Source organism: Semicossyphus pulcher, unplaced genomic scaffold, assembly GCF_022749685.1.
Source record: "Semicossyphus pulcher isolate SPU_LCO1_2020_fin unplaced genomic scaffold, fSemPul1.0.p SCAF_15, whole genome shotgun sequence".
Taxonomy (NCBI): domain Eukaryota; kingdom Metazoa; phylum Chordata; class Actinopteri; order Labriformes; family Labridae; genus Semicossyphus; species Semicossyphus pulcher.
In genome coordinates, this window is record NW_027211659.1 from 2,014,086 (window position 1) to 2,032,069 (window position 17,984).

Genomic DNA, 17,984 nt, shown 5'->3' on the forward strand with positions numbered 1-17,984 from the left:
TCAGCACCGTACAGTCATCTCATCCCTGATTCAGCCCACAGGCTGCAGTGATGACTAACGCTGGAGCCGCCATGTTATTCTTTTTGATAACACACCAGCGATCATCACAATTATCTGCACACTTCCTGCACACTAAAAATAAACTGAATGTCAACGTGAAGTTCATCACAGAAGCAGAATGGATTTGTTAAATCTCCTGTTAGGACATGAAGGTGTCGGTTACTGTTCAACGCTTCTGTTAATACATGTAACATCTGCTGTTATTTTGGAGGATGCACGACTATTTCTCAAGTTATTTCTGCCGAGTTAGATAAATGCAATTCTTTTTGTTTTATACATAATACTTAAAGGTGCATGCTGCCAACTTCACTACTACCACAGTGTGTAGTTAAGGACATTGTTAGCGACCCGTCATATTGCAACCTGTTGTAACTCCTAAGTCTTCAAAACCAGGACCTTAGCCAATGGCCCAATGCGTCAAACATGTCGTAGGGAGGTGCTGATTGGCTTATAATAAGAGGACTTTCTTCCAGGAGACCAGGGCTTGATCGCCGTGTGAAACCGTCAGTGTTGACTTCTTTTCAGAAGTGGACTGTTATTAAAGATAACTAACATACGTCCCAAGGTTAATTAGTTACATCAAATATGTTAGTAGCACAAGTAGCATACGTACATGAGTAAAACCACACCCTGATCTCTGTCCTAAACTGAACCAAGTCGTTTTGGTGCCTAAACATAACATAATATATAATAGTTTCATAGTTTCAGCAGGTTTATTCTGAAAGTCTGTCTGGATGCCAGCAAGATTTATTATTATTATTATTATAGAAAAAGTAGATGTTTAGTTATTATGCTACTGCTTTATTTTGAAAATCATGCAGGAAATGTCTTATTTATTATTGCAAACTTGCAGGTGCAGGTGCCAAATTGTAATTACAATGAGAACCTGTTGTTTTATGTTATTTAAAATCCTTTGTCAGCCAATATTGATGATTTACTGATGTTTATGATTATACTAGTCTATCGAACACTGTTGTTTGTATTTAGGAAAAAACTGCGAGATGCTCCGTTTGTGCAGGAACAAAATATGATGTAAGACTGCAGCCGTCTCCTCGTGTGTACGCATTAACCTCCCAGCTGTAAAGGATCTGATATAGTTATTATTTAAAATAGGATAAAAAACAAATCGTTACAACATGATGTCAGATATTTAAAAAAATGACCTATTATACATGTTTATTTGTTTAAATGACTAAAGGTACAAGCCCAATCAATACATGAAGCCATGCTTCCTCAGTTTTCATGTGTGAATAATTGATGTGCTCATGTCTTCTTTGTAATTAACAGTCTGATGTGAAAAGCAGCAAAGAAACCGACTCAGACTCAGAATTAAAGCTCACATTCCTCCGCCTGTGAACCGCTCACCGTCCGTCTCCTCCTCTCATCCCGACGATTAAAGAGGAGGAGGAGGAGGAGGAGGAGGAGGAGGAGGAGGAGGCCCCCTGTGGAACACTCTCCTTCTTCTCCTCCAAATGAGCTTTCATTCCTCATTACCAACAAGCTGGGGAAATGTAGGCTTATCATAATAATGAAACCTCCCTGGTAGGCTCGGGGTATGGCAGGGAAGGCTGTTTCCTCTCCTCTCCTGGAATGCCAGTGTGATGCACATTGGGAGGAACTGGACTGGAAAATCAATGACTCCAGCAGATCCCAAAAAGATCTGGCAGCCAGCGCGCTCGCACTCCACTCAATCACACAGACAGTGCAGAGGGCACAAAACCGCCACGAACCAGGAGAGCTTTTCTTTTCCCCGCTTTCACTCGATTGGAAAACTGGTCGGCTGATCGCCTTTTCTTAAAAAGCTGAACCCTGACCTGAAAATCCAGCAATATGTACGGATAGTCAGAGCACAGTTTAGTCATTCTGCTAACCAGTAAAGCATTTGTCCTTATGCGATCTCAATCCATGGGCATTCATTTGCTGCCAGCGCCAGAGTTGTTCCGATACCACACCAGTGTCTGTATCGACTCCCCATACTGCCTCAAACGTATGTGTGAGTACGCCAGTCGATGGACCAATCCAATACGACATCAGACCCCCAAATAATCCAGAAATAATCAAGTCAACATAACCAACCACTACGGTGCACTGCTAGTAGAGATGTAGCATTCGTTAAGGTAGTAAAATGTCTGCTGTCATCAGAACAGATCTACTTCTGCTTTCACGCTTTACATCAGAACTTGGGAACTGGGTTACCTGGATTTCCCCCATTTAGCCACAAGAGCACGAGTGGTTAGCACCCACGTTTGTATTTAAGGTTGTAGTGTCTGTAGCTGTTATGATGGGCGTTGATAAGGAGGTCATATTATGCGACTCTAGAGCTACTAAGTCTGCAGCCGGAGGAGGTGCAGGTGGAGGGAAGGGTGAACAGCAGATTGGGAAGGAGATAACAGTTTGTTTCAGGTTTCCAACGGATAATCAATGTTAATGCAATGCAGTTAAACAAAGTGTCAGTGTCTTTGTGCCGGTCAAGACGGTGTTAACGAAAGACGTGTTTCGGCGAGGACTTGATGGGGTTGAGGTCTGGGCACTGTGCGAACCAGCCAGTTCTACCTCACCCAACTGGGAAAAACATTTTTGTAATGGCTAGCAGATCACTTAAGGGGCTGCCATCCTGTTATAAAATATGTTGTCTTAAATAGCACAGTGTGCTAGAGCATAAAGATGTCCCTTAACTCTTGACTGAAAGAAGCTAAGAAAAACTTGTTCTTATATTTGGCCTTAGAGTTTATGTGTGAAAAGAACAACCTCTTAAGATCAGATTGTATCAGGTGAGTTCAAAGCAAGCTGCAACATCATCGACAAAATACAGACACCACGTTCATGTCTGAATGGTAAATATGAAACTTCAGCCAGCAGCAGTGATGCTAAGCTTGGCATGAAAACAGGAGAACAGCTAGTTCTATCTACCATTGGAGAAAGCCAAAAGTGCCAAAGGAGCTAGCTCTTTGGCCTGCAAACAGCTCTTATGCTAACTTAAACTAACACAGAGCTGGCTCGGACTCTCTGCAAGAAGCAAGTGTTTCCCAAAATGTCAAATTGTTCATTTAAAAATGGCCGTAAAAGGACAGAAGTCATCTAAAACTGCACAATTATGACTCAAGTTGTTCACAAAATAAAACCAGTTTGACTTTTTGACGGACTTAAATCTGCTGTTTCATCTCTGAAACGTCACAGCTCTGCTCCGATGGGTCCATATTTAGGCAGGCTTTATTTCTGAATAGCTTACTCCAAACATAGAACTCTTTAGGTCGCATTCAGATCAGCAGTGAGCCTCGCTGGACTAAACACCAGACTAATGTTTCATGAGGACACAGAGGCAGACTGTGCCAGACGTATTGAGTGGTAAGCTGCCGTGAGCCTCTGAGCTTCTGTCATTGGCCTAAATAGATTTTGGGCACTTGTCAGGAGGAAAAAAAACTAACTGAAAACACGACAGCCGTCCAGACACACAAATTAAATCAGTGCAGTTGCCCAACAACCAGTCTGACTCTCAGGATGTAGGATGCTAACCATTGGACTCCAATTTCAGACCAATGTTCTTCCCCTTACGCTAAATGTGTGTCAGAGTTATCAAATGTTTTCCTTCTCCCTAAATGAAACAAGTTCTCAAAAAGATGTGATCAGGTTAAAGCAGGGATTACTTATTCTCTCCTTGTGCGGTATATGTCTTATGATGCTATATTTGGCGCTTTCTTTTGCATGGTTTTAGCCATTTTGAATACGGAGCTGTCGACCCAAAGAATCCGCCTACACAAGCTCCCCTCTGACACCGTTTTTTGGAAGGGCGCCGTCGCTGCATCCTTGGCTTCGGGCCACCCAAAGGCTTTTCTCAGAACTCTATTTTGGGCCTTCTCATCTCGTCTTCCCAGTTCTCCCATCCTGTTCTCGTTCCCAGGTTATCAAATACCGACGCTTTGTCACAACCACCGCAACTCACAAGGTACACTTGAGCGTCTGCAGGGGACACACCGGGCTTTTAACAAACTCCAGTGTAAACACATCCTCAGAGAGTCGCATGTATCACGTAGTAGAAAGTAGTAGCTGAGTGTGGCACGATGGATGGGTCAAACAACAACACTTACACAACACTCTTACCGAGGAGACCAGGGGTTGAGTCACTTATTATCTTATTATCTATATTAACCCACATCATGATATTTTTACTTAAAGTGACCAAGTAGTTATTTTTGTGTAAATCTAACCAAACATTTTAACCTCAGATTTGAAGATAAAACGGATGCTATCTTGTCCATCCACTCAGCCCCTTCCAAACATGCACTGCACTCCTGGAAATTTCCCGACATTGTTCGGGTGGGGTGCACTCTTCACCGCTTGCTTAAGTCGCAAGTATTTTCCACTCTTGCGTTTGTGATACATCCTAAACGTATTGATATTAACCCAAAAACTGTTACCATTATGGAAGACGTCCACTCCTCCTCCTCCTCCTTACCTAAACCAAATTTCAAGGTGTGAGAGCACGTCTGTCAGAGACAATCTCCGGCTGTGTTGGACGCGTGTGAAGGGGCAAGCCCGGAAAATGTCACGACCTGAATGTCGTGAGTTCATGTGTGGAAGGGGCTCATGAGATGCCGTTGATTATCGCTATTTAAATGAGAACGTATCTGAGAGTCTTATATTGCCGCAGATGGGTTTACATTTGAGCTAGCTGTAAGTCTGACATGACAAAGCATCAGCATTTGATGGCTTGGGAATGGGAATGCGTTGGCCCTCTTGCTTGTGACCTGGAAATCCATCCCAGCATGCCAACTCGAAGGATATTTCAATCCCTAAAACGCATCTTGATGAGAGAGGAGGCTTGTCAGAGGAACTTAGATCCAGGGAGAGGAGGCAAGGAAAGGAATCAGGGATGTACAAGCTGAGAAACAAGAAGATGATTGTGGTTGATTTTAAAGAAGCACAAACAACCAGAGTAAAGAGTTGTTTTGCCCTGAGTGTCAAATGTATGTCCTTTCTTCAATCCTGTTTGAGCTAGCTACAAAGAATCTCAGCTACTGAATCTAAAACACCCAGAACGTGGATACAGACTGAATATACTGTGCATAGAGACAAAAAGAGAAGGGCGAATGTTTTAATTCTGACCTGCAGTAAAAGTTCTCCTTCAGGAATCTTGCTCTCCGTCGCTCCTGCTGTTTTCGTGTCGTCATCATTCACGCCGGCTGGAGTCGCTCCGTTCCGACTGGTCAGGGCGACTGTGGAGAGGGGCAGACAGGGGAGGGAGGGAGGGGCGGAGGTGGTGGAGATGGGGGAGAGGCAGACAGGTTTTAGTCCTGTGATAATGTTTGCAAAGCACTGCTGTGACTGTCAGACTGCCTTATGTTGAGGATGCTAAAGATGCTGCATGCACGGCCGATCCCAGCTCATTAAACATTCATCGCATTCAATCTGAAAGTCTAATTCTCCAAATCCAGGCCTTTTATTTTGTCCAACTCGCTTACATCACGGTTTCTATGACATCAGCACATCAGTGGTGCACAACACGTCAGGAAAACAAGTCTGCTGCGGTTGTTTTCAAGCTTTGGAGAAGCTCTGCAGGCCTACATGTTGGATAGAACATGCTTACAGGTACATGATACTACTACCCTCTCATTCTCAACACATGTGTTGCCTTATATTTTAGTCACTGCACAATGACATTTAATCTGGAGGTATTTTGCTGATCAATAATTATTCTTCATTTTCAAGCATAATGGCGACAGCTACATAGTTAATGATCCTCATCTGGGCGTGTTGGCCGCCTGTCCTCGTCTTGTCTGATAGTAAACTAAATATCTTCTGGTTTTACAATTTTGGTTGAACAAAAACAGATTTTTTTCGGCAATTGGCGGACATGTGTCAGGCCCAACAATCGATGAATTAAGAGAAAAATCAGACGATTAATCAGTGAAGAAAATAATGATTTGTTGCAGCCCTACAACAAACATCCATCTTAACCCTAATGTTGTGTTTGGGGTCCAATAAACCCTGGGAAGATTGGTGTAATATAATGACTGTCCATATGCTATATATGTTTTATAAGTACCCCTATGCGGCATTTGGGCTGGGGTATTTGGACTGCAGCCAGGAACGTGGATTTCATTTTGACATTGTGGCATTCACATGTTGAGGAATATTGAACACTTCATTTACTCCAGTTCTTTTCTGCATCAATTTATTGCCCGAGTTGCATTTGATCGATCAAAATAAAAGTCCTTAATAGTTCTATCACAGTTTGTACATAATGTGTCTAACTTACTCACACACACGTTTATAAAGGTACCAGAATAACACACAGGTATAAAGGCACATAAAGCGATTCATACAAAGTCCATGTTACATAAAACAAATTAAATATGTCCTTATTTGACATAGCATGTGCTTTGCCAGATTGTGGAAAAAGGAAGGACTATTGGGTTTCAATAAAGGTCAGACAAAAAAAAACATGTATTTGAAGAGAAAAAAAAACAGTTGAATTCTTCACTATCAGTATTTCTCTCCCGGAGATGTGTCGTCGCCACGTTCACAGCAGCTCCTTCAGGCGTCACTATATTTGCACTTCACTGCTCAGCTCAGCTCAGCTCCCTCCCCCTGTCTCCTCTCCAGTCTCACCACTCCCCCTGCTCCTCCCCCGGCCCCCCCCTACACCCTCACTGTCCCTGCCTCCAGTCTCTCATTGGCTGGTGGCCACAGCTGTTCTCATCCTGATGGGATTCTCCTTTTTTTCCCAGCGTGACATCATAACTTGTCCTCCATCCACTCAGCTGCGGTGGTCAAACATGTGGAGGGGTTAGCAGGCTGGGGAGGTAAATAAGTGACCTCTAATGGAGGAAAAGAAGACTTGAGTTGTTAGTGTTATCTTGTCTTTAAAGCTTCAGAATCGATCCTAGCACTTGTTCCTAAATGGCATTTATATTGGAATTTCACAGATACCTTCATCCTATAATACCGCAAAGTCTTTAACCTTAATTTCTGCAGGAACTACTTCCTGTATATATCTCGGTTCTGCTTTAAAGTGAGAATTCATTCATCAACGAAAAGAAGAGTAAACTTAGCAGGGATTGAAAAGCAGCTGTGTTCGGATGAGTTTAAATCCTGTGTTTGATTCCCTTTTGCACGCTCTGTAAAATCTTCCTTTCATTGATCTGACTTCATCCTTGTTGAAATGTTTTACATTTGCAGTCCGCTCCGTTGGGATCATTCGTGTGTGTTGTTTTAAACTGGTTTGCTCTTTGTTTCTAATCGACCCCGTTCCCAGAAATGGATTTACTGTGTATTTAACTTTGAGGAGAAATCCTGGAAACGTTACGTCACTCTGCGCTCCAGATTTGAGGGGGTCCCAGATAACTGGGTAAAGCCTCCTCTTGGAGCCGATTCCTGGACGTCAGATTAACCTCCATGTCTGTAAATAAATAAAAAAGCTGGCCTTGTGTAACAGTCGATGTATTACATCACGTTACACAGAGGATCACAAGCGTAAACAATTTAGTTTTGCAGATAATAAAAAAAGGCTTTGCAGATGTTCTCTGTGATACAAACACAGATCATGAGATTGTTTCATGAACTCAACACACAACAACTGGAAACTGTTAGTTTACAGAAGTTTAAAATTTACCTTAAAGTGTTCAAATTTAGTCAGGATGAAAACAAAATACTGTCTGAGTATGAAAATCATAAACATAAAGTAATGCAAAGCAGAACATTTCTTATGTTTGGTCAATGGTACAATCAATACAAATACGCTGCAGTTCTATACGTATGCTCATAGAGGTGAGTTTGTCAGAAAGGGCTTGTTTCATGTGAGTGATGCTCCTGAGGTAGTTATTGGTTAAGTTAACACGTTTGTTCACCAGTGAGCTTTTTGCTTTCTGCCTGTTAAAGGAGGTTTTTCTTGCTCATTGGGAGTTAATGTTGGTTCTCTCAAATATAGATGATTAATGGAGATAACTACTGTAATATTGTTTTTCTTTCAGGCACGTCTCTTCTGCATTAACGCATTCACTTTATATTTTCACTTATATTTGAGTGGTTTTTTGTATTTCTCTAATTTTGTGCTGTATTTTTGGATTATCCGGCACCATACTTACCTTCAGGATTAATAAAGGTCTAGCTCATCTTATCTTAAACACAGCAGGTCTAGACTGTGATATTATTTACAAAGTGTCCTGAGAAACCTTTTGTTATGATTAAGCCCTATATAGATAAAGATATATTTATTGAATTCATTAAAAAATTACAAATAAGTAATTTCCGACAGCAAATATCTTTTAGAGGGAAATTGAATGCCGTCCAAGAAATGATTTTATAACACACTGAGGAATGTTGATACTGAACATATTAGTAGATTATTCACCAACATTGTATTTTATCTGTTTACCACCAAAATATCTAGTTTACACATAAAATATCAACAGCCTCACATAACGTATCTACGGGCATGTTCAGGCACTCGTAGCGGTTGTTTAAGGTTCAGGAAAGATCTGGTGTTTGTTTAACACAGAACAGGTCTGCAGTGACGTTACACATGATGTGTTCATTAACATCTCACTGACACCTCACACTTAATCCTGGATGTAAACCTGCGTCTAAAACGTCCTGTGCTTTGTCTGCTCACCTTCCTGCTCAAACTGCTCCTGTCAGCCGATTAATGGATGAATTGTGATGATTGACTGTGTGACTCAGTTGAGTTAAACAGTTGGAAGCGTCTGGAGAATATATTTCGGACTGTTTGACGGTTGGTTTTCGGCAGTCAGACAAACATCACGAGCTGCCAATAGATTACAAATTGATTAATGACACTGCAGTAAATTGTGCGTCTCAAATGATCATAATTATTTGTTATCTCTCTAACGTGACACGATGAGCCGCGATGATGTCATGAGAAAGAGAGCAGTGGTCAGGCACATTAATCTCTGACCCCTGCAGGCGCACCGGGCTGCGACCCGTGATGACCTTTGACCCTGGAGGTGACGTATGACATGATTGGGTGACTGGGTTCTGGGTCAGATCTTTTGTTGTCTGCAGAGAGGACTTAACAAGGAGTCCATCAGAGGGGCGGGGCGCTGTTAGCAGTGTCGGAGCAGACACTGGAGAGCATATGGGCTTTGTGCGGGGAGCCCGACCAGGCTCGGACCTTCACACGAGACTCGGCTTTGGTTGGACACCCCTGACCTTATTCCCATGCAGACATCTTGGATTGACTTTCAGAGAGCCGCTGTGAACAATGTGTGACATAATCCAACATATTGGTGAGCGAGCGGCGTGGCCAGCGCATCGCATATGCTAGATACGCTCGAGTGTGGCGTTGTTTTCCCACAAAGAAACGTAGGAGCTCCTCAAGGCTGGGAACAAAGTAATTTGGTCATTTTTTTAGACAGCTTGGAAAACAAACACATGGCCTTATGATTGGTTCACATGTAATATAACCTTGATATCGGCAGTACAGCAAAGGTTCTTTGTCGCTCGGCCTTCCTTTGTTTGCCGTTCGCTTCATTATCAGAAACCACGAATAAAAAGAGAGACGAGTGAACCAGTGCTAAAGCGTAACAATAAATGTGTTGGTCTGTTCACCCAAAATGATCCCCAACAACTTTAATAATGTTTTCAGGTCATTCATCACTAAAAGTAATGATTATTTGCTTGTTGTGTATTCTTTAATGTGAGGATTTACTGCTTCTCTTCTTATATAAACACTGCATCTTTAATATTTTAGCCTTAGTTTAATACACAAACTAATCTTAAGGCATAATCTCGATTTCTACGAAATTGTAAGGCGCCTTTCTCATGACTTTGCAGCCCTAATGCTCAACAAAAATGATAGGGAACATGTAAAGAGCAACTAAAGAAACAAACAAATATTTTACCAAAAACACTTCCCTTTTTTTATTTCTTTTTTTAATACCAAAACGGGTCACAGCCTACTTCTATCGCTGCCAATGTCACCTGATCATTTTAAAATGTAATCTGATCTTAAAATCTAACTATGTGTAGTGTTGTGTGTTTGCTGTGTATGGTGTGTGTTGTCTCATATACTGAGCCAAAGACAAAGACCACTTTATGTACATTTAAAGAAGTAAATCTGAAAAAGGCATCGTAACAATTTAATGGTAGTAACATGTAAGCACACAGTGTCCAGAGAACACGAAGAAAGCTTCTATTTTGTGATGATCACATATAAAAGGTTTATTTTGTGTTCTAGTGATTTAAAAAACATTTGTGAGACTTTAGCGTGATGATAACCAGACATGAATGCATCTCTCTAAAAGTGCAACAATTTGAGCCTCTAATTATATCACTGCAGTGCCTTTAAGTGATTTTGCAGCCTTATTATGGACTATCACAGGCTCAGTATCACTAAAACCACATCACTGATGTTCAGTTGGGTTGCAGATGTAGCTGTAGACCTAAAGGTCACTCTATGGCAGTGATGTCTGCTGGTTTTAGCTCTTACATAATTTTATTCTGAGTTACACAAAAACAGTTTTAGTTAACGTCAAAACCAAACTGTTTTGCCATCACTAGAAAACAAAGGTTAATGTGTCTTAAACATGTGAGAGAACAAAGTAATATAATGTTAACATCATATAAAAAACACTGCAGGGACATGTGCAGTGCTCTCCATACATGTGTGAGTGAGAACATTTCAGACCAGCGATGAACACTGTATTTTGACAGCCTGTGTGTGTGTGTGTGTGTGTGTGTTGTGGCTTCACTGTGTGTGTACTCATGTAGTGTACAGATCAGAAAGCACAGGTACGCAGCAGCGTCAGTCATAATCCATTGGGAAAAGTGGGCCAACACAAAGCCTCTTGGATGGCCAGCGGAGGACAAAGAGCAGATCTTGTTATCAAGCTTCAGTGGGCACAAGTGTACATAATGAAAAATTTACATTCCCACAGCCAGCACATACATGTGGCGTAACAGCGCTCCAGCAATCACCCAGAGGCGTTTCCACTGAAGGGACGGAACAGCTTGGCTTTCCCAAACATGCTTGTGTTTGCATTAAGGAGCTCTGATGTGGCCGGACAACAAATAATTTACATGGAAACACTTAGAGCATGGACAGGTCAGCAGCCTCTGTGTCCACGTGAGGCATTCTGCTTCTTCCTGACTCCCTTTCATACTGCAGAACAAGGTTTACTGCTGATCCTTTTCTTGAATTGAATAAACATGTACCTGTATCCAGACGTTATTTGGTACAAGCATCGATAAAGTGGTTCTAAGCGACCAAAGGGACTTGGTGTAAGAGCTACGTAAATCTGAGTGTCGTCTGCATATCGCTTCATTTTTAAAAAATAAGCATTTATAAAAATAATGATCTTATAATTATATTTTTTCAATTTTTGGGGGTTGGCAAAACAAATATCTTTGACATACATTCATAATTTCATTTTAAGTTGCTTACTTCTTAGAGAAAGATTGCTTACACATTCAGCAGACACAGAGGAACATTATCATTCGTAAGTCCATCTCTTATTTCTGTTTTTGGTCTATTCCAACTCTGAAGGGAAATATGAGGCTTTTTAGCCAAATGCCCCGGTGTTCACCAGCTTGTGGCTCGCTGTTTTAGATGATGCTTTGAGCTGTTTTGACCGGTCTGCTGTGATCACAAATGAGCGCATGAGAGCAGAGCTGAAGTTGCCTAAAAGCCAAAGAACAAGCTAAAATGCTCTGAACTGCACAATCGGCTGATAACTCTCTGTAGGTTGGACACCATGAGGGTCCCCTTTCACGTCACAGAACATTAATTATTTCAGCTTTAAAATCAGGTGGTGTCCACAGGGAGCTTTTATCAAAGACACTGCAAAATCTCCATCTAAACAATGAGCTAACTTTTGTCCTCTCTCTCTATTACTCTCTACCATTACTATGAATGAAACCATCACTTTTCAAATAGCAGTGATTGATCAACCTTAAAATACATCTTCTGACCGAAGTGTTTTTAAACCTCTCAGTAAGAAAATTGCTACAAGGCAAGTGATAACCAAAGTGACCATCCTCTCACCTCTGCAAATACTCAATGTTCACTAGCAACGTCAAAATCCACTGAAACCACCAGAACTCTGACACTTGAAGTTGGATCCATAAAGTCTTGAAAAACATCGTGCAGAATAAGCAGCTCTCCAGAATAAAAAGACAATATCCAGTGCAGTGCAGGAAGCGTGGCCTCCTCTCACTGGGCCCCACAGCGGCCCTGCGATAACATATTTGCTCTGGTATTTGATAGAAATCAAACATGACAAACAAGCGGTGACCCTGAAAATCATTCAGTCACTTTGTCATACTTCAGCTGCCTTTGGAGGCCATTGTTTTTGCATGGTGTTGTTGGTGGAAGGTGGAGATGCAGCCAGAAGCAAGAGGTTTAGAATAGTGTAACCATATGTTACCCAAGTACTAAGAAATAAGTAGGTTGTAGAGGGTTTTTAACATGTTCTATTTGTCCTATAAGTGGGCAACACAGCAGTGAATCATGTCCACAATTAAAGAACAGATTTACCTGATGTTTACTTTTTGATGGCATTCATCAATAAAATGAATCAAAAGACTCAATCAGAATTTTACTTTATTTTGGGACTCGTATGTAAGAAGATTTGCAGAGCAGAAGCCATGTGTGTTCTATTGCGTACATTTTCTAACCTCCTTTATCTGCCGTCTGTGCGACTTTATAAACATGAGGATGAAGTCGGTTGCAGAAGGCTGAAGTAGACTTTGATTAGACTTCTATGTAACCTACAACAGAACTGAATTGAGCTCCGCCTGTCTCAGTTGCTCTCTCAGTCACACAAGACCAGTCCATATACAGTCGCTAGCTTTAACTGTTCGGCAAACACAGGAGAGACTTGAAAATCTCCTAAAGTTGGAAAATTGTGTTCTTGGCTTTGGGGCAAAGTTAGCACCGACTTGAAGCAAGTTTACAATTTAATATATAACCAAAACCAGGGCCTTAAACTGTCCCTAACCACAACTAACCAGTCTCTGGTGTCAAACTCTAAACATGGAAATTCTTAAACGGCAACAAACTTTGCCAGTGAACAAATTCCAAGGAGAAATTCCCTTCTGGAGTATAAAAGTTATTTTTCAGAGACAGGGTTTCAGAACCGCTCAGACACACCAAGTCCAGTAGTGGAGACTCTCAGAGGACAAATCTGTGTGTCCTGGGACTGTGACCCGGAGGCCAGCTTGGCTCTGGTCCCGGCCTTCATCATGGAGTCTGCAGCATAAAGCTTACTGACACCGCTCCACAGAGAGCCAGACTCAGTCTGGGTATTCCTGGGTTTATCTCCCAGAGCGCCTTACTTTGCTGGAAGCTGAGCCCGAAAACACGTAGCACACTCAAAATATTTAGCAAATATTTGACCACTTTCAATTTGTCCCATCATGCTATTTACAACAGGATTAGCGGGGATGTTCTGTGCTTGTGCTGCTTCAATTTAATACTCAATCCCTACATGTCACCCTGGCGTCCCTCCAGCGCGGGCCGCCGTGAAGCCCTGATAACAAAAACACAAACACATGACGCTGCCAAAAAGAGACTTAACAAAGTGTTTGCGACCAATCAGAGGGAAGATTTGGGATAAAGTGTTACTTAACTGCTGTAAAACCAACACCAAGAGACTTTTTCTCTTGTGGGTCGGTTATTTTTAGACGGATGTAGTTGTGCAGACTTTGGTAAGCCTCGTCATTATTTACAAGATCAATTAACAGTGTTTTATAACATTTAAAGGGTTATTTATATCGTAGTAATGGTGTGGAATATCTTTATTTATAGATTAAGTAATGAGCTTAACCCTCTGAAAGCAGACCTCCCACACGGCCCGATTAAAACAACTACAAATACTATAAAATCTCTCTTCACAGCCGGGGACTAAAACTGACGTCTTTTATAATCTTGTTTAAAATAATCTAAAATTAAAACTCTAGAGCAAATATTAAAAGATTTACGTAACGCTTAAATTGTGCAGATTAAAGGAAGGTAAAGCATTTCCATATTACATCACAAAGAGCAAAACACACCATGTTAGCAGTTAGCACTTAGCGCTGTACTTCTGTTGCAAATTAAAGTATTAAAACGCCCACTGGATATGAAGCATTTGAAGATACTCTAAGACATCACAATGAGGGAGTTACCAACGTAGGCGCTGGCGGACCTTTTCTATTGCAGAATTAAAAGAGCTAACTATATAGCTTTAAAGCTAACCCACTTCCTGAGTGGCTGAGCTGTGCGTTCACACTGGAGTGCTCCACATTAACTGGTTTGTTTATGGCACATATAGCATGTCTCTGCTGTCACATGAGATAACAATAGCAGGAGTCTGAATCATGAAACAGGGCTATATTTGGACAGCATTAACGCAGCGTATTAAGCCCGTACGAGGGGAGGGAGCGGGGGGTGGACAGGGGGGGTTATCGAGTCACAGTGACAGAGACCCGTGGTGTCGGACATCCTCAGCTGTTGTGTTAATGCTGACGATTAGAGGACACGCCCCGCACACACGGCCCATACTGCTTATGTATGTGCTGGAGGGCGGTCGGAGCGCTGCAGTTTATTTTGGATCCATGCCAGGACCGATTGAGACCGCGGGCAGCGAGGACGAGAGACACATCACAAGTACTTTTACTTTCACGGCTGAGGAGGCCGTCAGTCACATCTAACACATCACACTTCAACTCTCTTACAGACGATATGTACATGCAGAAGTGTTTTTTTATTCTGTGATCAATTCGATTCAATACATTTTTCCCTGCAGTAATCTGATTATTCCTCCTTGTGTACATAAACATGTAAACATTGTGACGTCTGTCTAGATGCGTCTGTGACTCTTGGACATCAAGGCGAGTTTCTAACATGAAGCACAGGGTTCAAATTTAAGGATAAAGCAAACCATACATCAGATATGATACGATTAGATTAGATAAGACAAGATAAGATGTACTTCATTGCCCTGTAGGAAAATGTGTTCTGAACTCTGTCCTGCATAGAAGACCAACATCATACAGTAACAGACACTTCCACATAACATTTTGCACTAGACAAACTCTGACAATAGGGATAAATCTGCAACCCCCATGGCCAACATCGCATATTATCTGTTATTAACCATCTGTTATTATTCTGTTACATTATAAAACGTGTTGGTTTCCGGCTGCATGAACTCTGCCTGCAGGGTTTTGTTTCTTCTTTGTCATCTGCAGCCACAAAGTGAGCTCACCTTTTACACGATTGGAGAGTTTTTATTGTATGTTTATGCTCTAGTAGCTCTGAAGCTTTGAATGGTCTCCCAGTCAGCCCAAGGTCTCACCACTGTGTGGACTCTGCAAAGCAAGACGAGTGTTTAGCAGCACGTGAGACTTTAAGTTGTAACTTGTGTTCCACGTCTGTTTCCCCTTGTTTCGTTTTATCCTTGTATAGTTTACCTGGTGATTTATTTTGTATATCTGATCTTTTATTTGACCATGAAGCACTTAGTGAATGGGATCGAAAGGTATCAAAGAAATTTGCTGGCTTGTTTTTCATCTTTCTGTGATTTAACTAGCCAAAAATGCACCTGCAGGAAGTGGATCAGAAACCTCATGCTTCACTTTTTATAAACTTTTTTTATTCACTTGTTTTATAAATTGTCCTTTCTTGTTGGCTGCACATTAGAAAATCACCTCATTGGCTGAACACACAACATGCTGGTCTGTCATTGGTCTTTGCTGCAGGCTCATGCTTCATTTTAGACCTACAGAACACTGCCTTATTATAAAAGTTGTAAATCAGGATAAGCAGAGAGTCAGCCATCATTATGCACGTGACAAAACTGATAAAAGCAGTGATTCACACTGTACGCGATTTAGCCCATCACATACACTGGTGGCACCCTGCAGCTAAGCTAACTACCCTTCCCCAGCGTTCACACATCAAAGTGTAAACCTGGACGTCTAAATGCTCTTCATTTCACTGCTCAGCTGTTAATCTGCACGGTAGCATGCTAGCAGCTAATCAGGAAGTGCAGGTCAGGATGGTGATGCTGTAGCTGCAGAGGAAGAACTCTGGATGCAGATCAGGCGTGACAACTGGCGTGCTGCATGTGTGTGCATGCATGTGTTCTCGTTTCACTACGTTGTGCTAAAATAAGACTGTCCCTTTATTTATACTCCAGCAATCACTTCTTAAATCCAAGCAGTTATTCGGTGAAATTATGTTTTCACTAGCTGTTAGCATTGCATTAGCTGCTGCTGCTAACTTAGCTTTTAGCTAATTGCAATAGTTAGGTTATGATTTATGGTCCAATATTTGACATTTAAAAAGTTACGTTGAATCTTTTTCAAATTAAAAGCATGACAGTATTAATCACAACATTATATAATCAGTTAGCGTCCTAATCTGCTCCAAACATGACAGTGCCTGGAACCAAGCGAAACAATGAAGACACAAAACTGCACGACCGTTTAGCTTCTGCACAGCCGGGGTTATATCTGCATGTCCACTCTGTGCAGGGCAGAGAGCAGAACGTGTGTGTCAGCACGTACACATGCAGACGCACACAGCACAGCACAGTGCATGCATACAGTATGTGTGGGAGTGTGTTTGTGTGTTAATTATTCTAGCAGAGTGTGAATGGCAGCGAGTAAATATAGAACGTTTCAACTCCTTCACCCCCCGAATGCTGCAGCAAATGAACACGCGATGCACACATACATACCTCCCCCCACATCAGCGAACATACACATGAATGCACGCAACACACACATGCGGGCACACATATAGAGGCTGAACATGAACACGCGGCCGCTAATGCAGGGGGGGAAAGCACGCACCCTGTGCTGCTTTCGTGTCTCCCGAGGTTTCTCGATCACATGGTTGCATATTTGCTTATGAGAGGCGATCCAGTGAGGTGGGAGGAAGGGGAGGAGGGGGGGGGGAGGAGGTGTGGAGTGATGGGATTTGGGCGGGGTAGGGTGGGGAGGGGTCACTACTGATTACCAGGTTTTCCCTTTGGTGGCCTGCATTCCTCGCTGCGCCGTATCGTGATCAGCGGGCAGAGGGGGGGGAGGGGGGTTGGGAGAGGGGGTTTAAGCCCTGTAGGGGAAGGACGGAGGGAAGGACGGGCAGAGAGGGAGGGAGGGTCGTGATGGAGGGATGACCCACTGCTGATCATGCCTTTTTCATTTGTGTGCGCACAGATGACCTACAGGAAGGAGGGGGAGGGGAGGCGGCGTTTCAAATAACAAATCATGGCCCTCGGTCGGAGCGGAGCGGTGACAGGTATCCTGACGTGTCACATGACTTTCAAAACAGCCACACAGCTTATGTAACCAATCCCGGAGCAGCAGCAGCAGCTCGTCATGCTATAGAGATGACCGCGGCTCTGACATATCTCCAGCTGTGTGCCAATCCTGTGCGTGCCGTGTCATCGCAGCGGTACGCAGACATTCATTTCATTACGTTATTTGAGGAGGGCTGGAAAGAGTATGTCAGTCAGAATGAAGATCAACGAGAGCTGGAATTCTTTTGGAAAATATTGTGAGTTTTTTATGAAAAAGACAGCAGGGAGGTGGAGGTATTTAGCAGAGATAGTGCCGGTTAAAAGCTGCAGATCGCTGCCACATTTTAAGGAATTTCAGGTTGTTTAAAAACATACATAAAGCATATTTGGAGATGACATTTCTGTAAGATGTGATATAAAATAGATGAGTAGTATTCTATTTGATGGGAGGACAATAAATATGAGAGAAACTGGTACAAATATTTTAGGCAGCAAGCAAAATGGCTGGAAACAGGAAGTGGCTAAAATCTTTAAAATCTTTGATCTTATTGATGAATGGACAGAAATAATACATCAAATATATCTCAGGGAGAGGATTTGATTTTTTCTAAAAGTCTAATAATTTGTTTTATTCTGTTTTTAAACGTGTATTTTTTTTCTTGCGCCTTAAAAATAAAA

General features: G+C 42.1%; 1 protein-coding gene across 1 annotated transcript in view; it reads right to left on the reverse strand.

The window, feature by feature from the left end:
- Positions 1–17,984, reverse strand: part of LOC138592089 (aryl hydrocarbon receptor-like) — a 67,502-nt gene that overhangs the window by 12,412 nt on the left and 37,106 nt on the right. Inside the window, exon 3 of the mRNA XM_069662709.1 lies at positions 5,164–5,273. Within this exon, the coding sequence (XP_069518810.1) occupies positions 5,164–5,273 (110 nt within the window). The remainder of the gene's footprint in view (positions 1–5,163; positions 5,274–17,984) is intronic.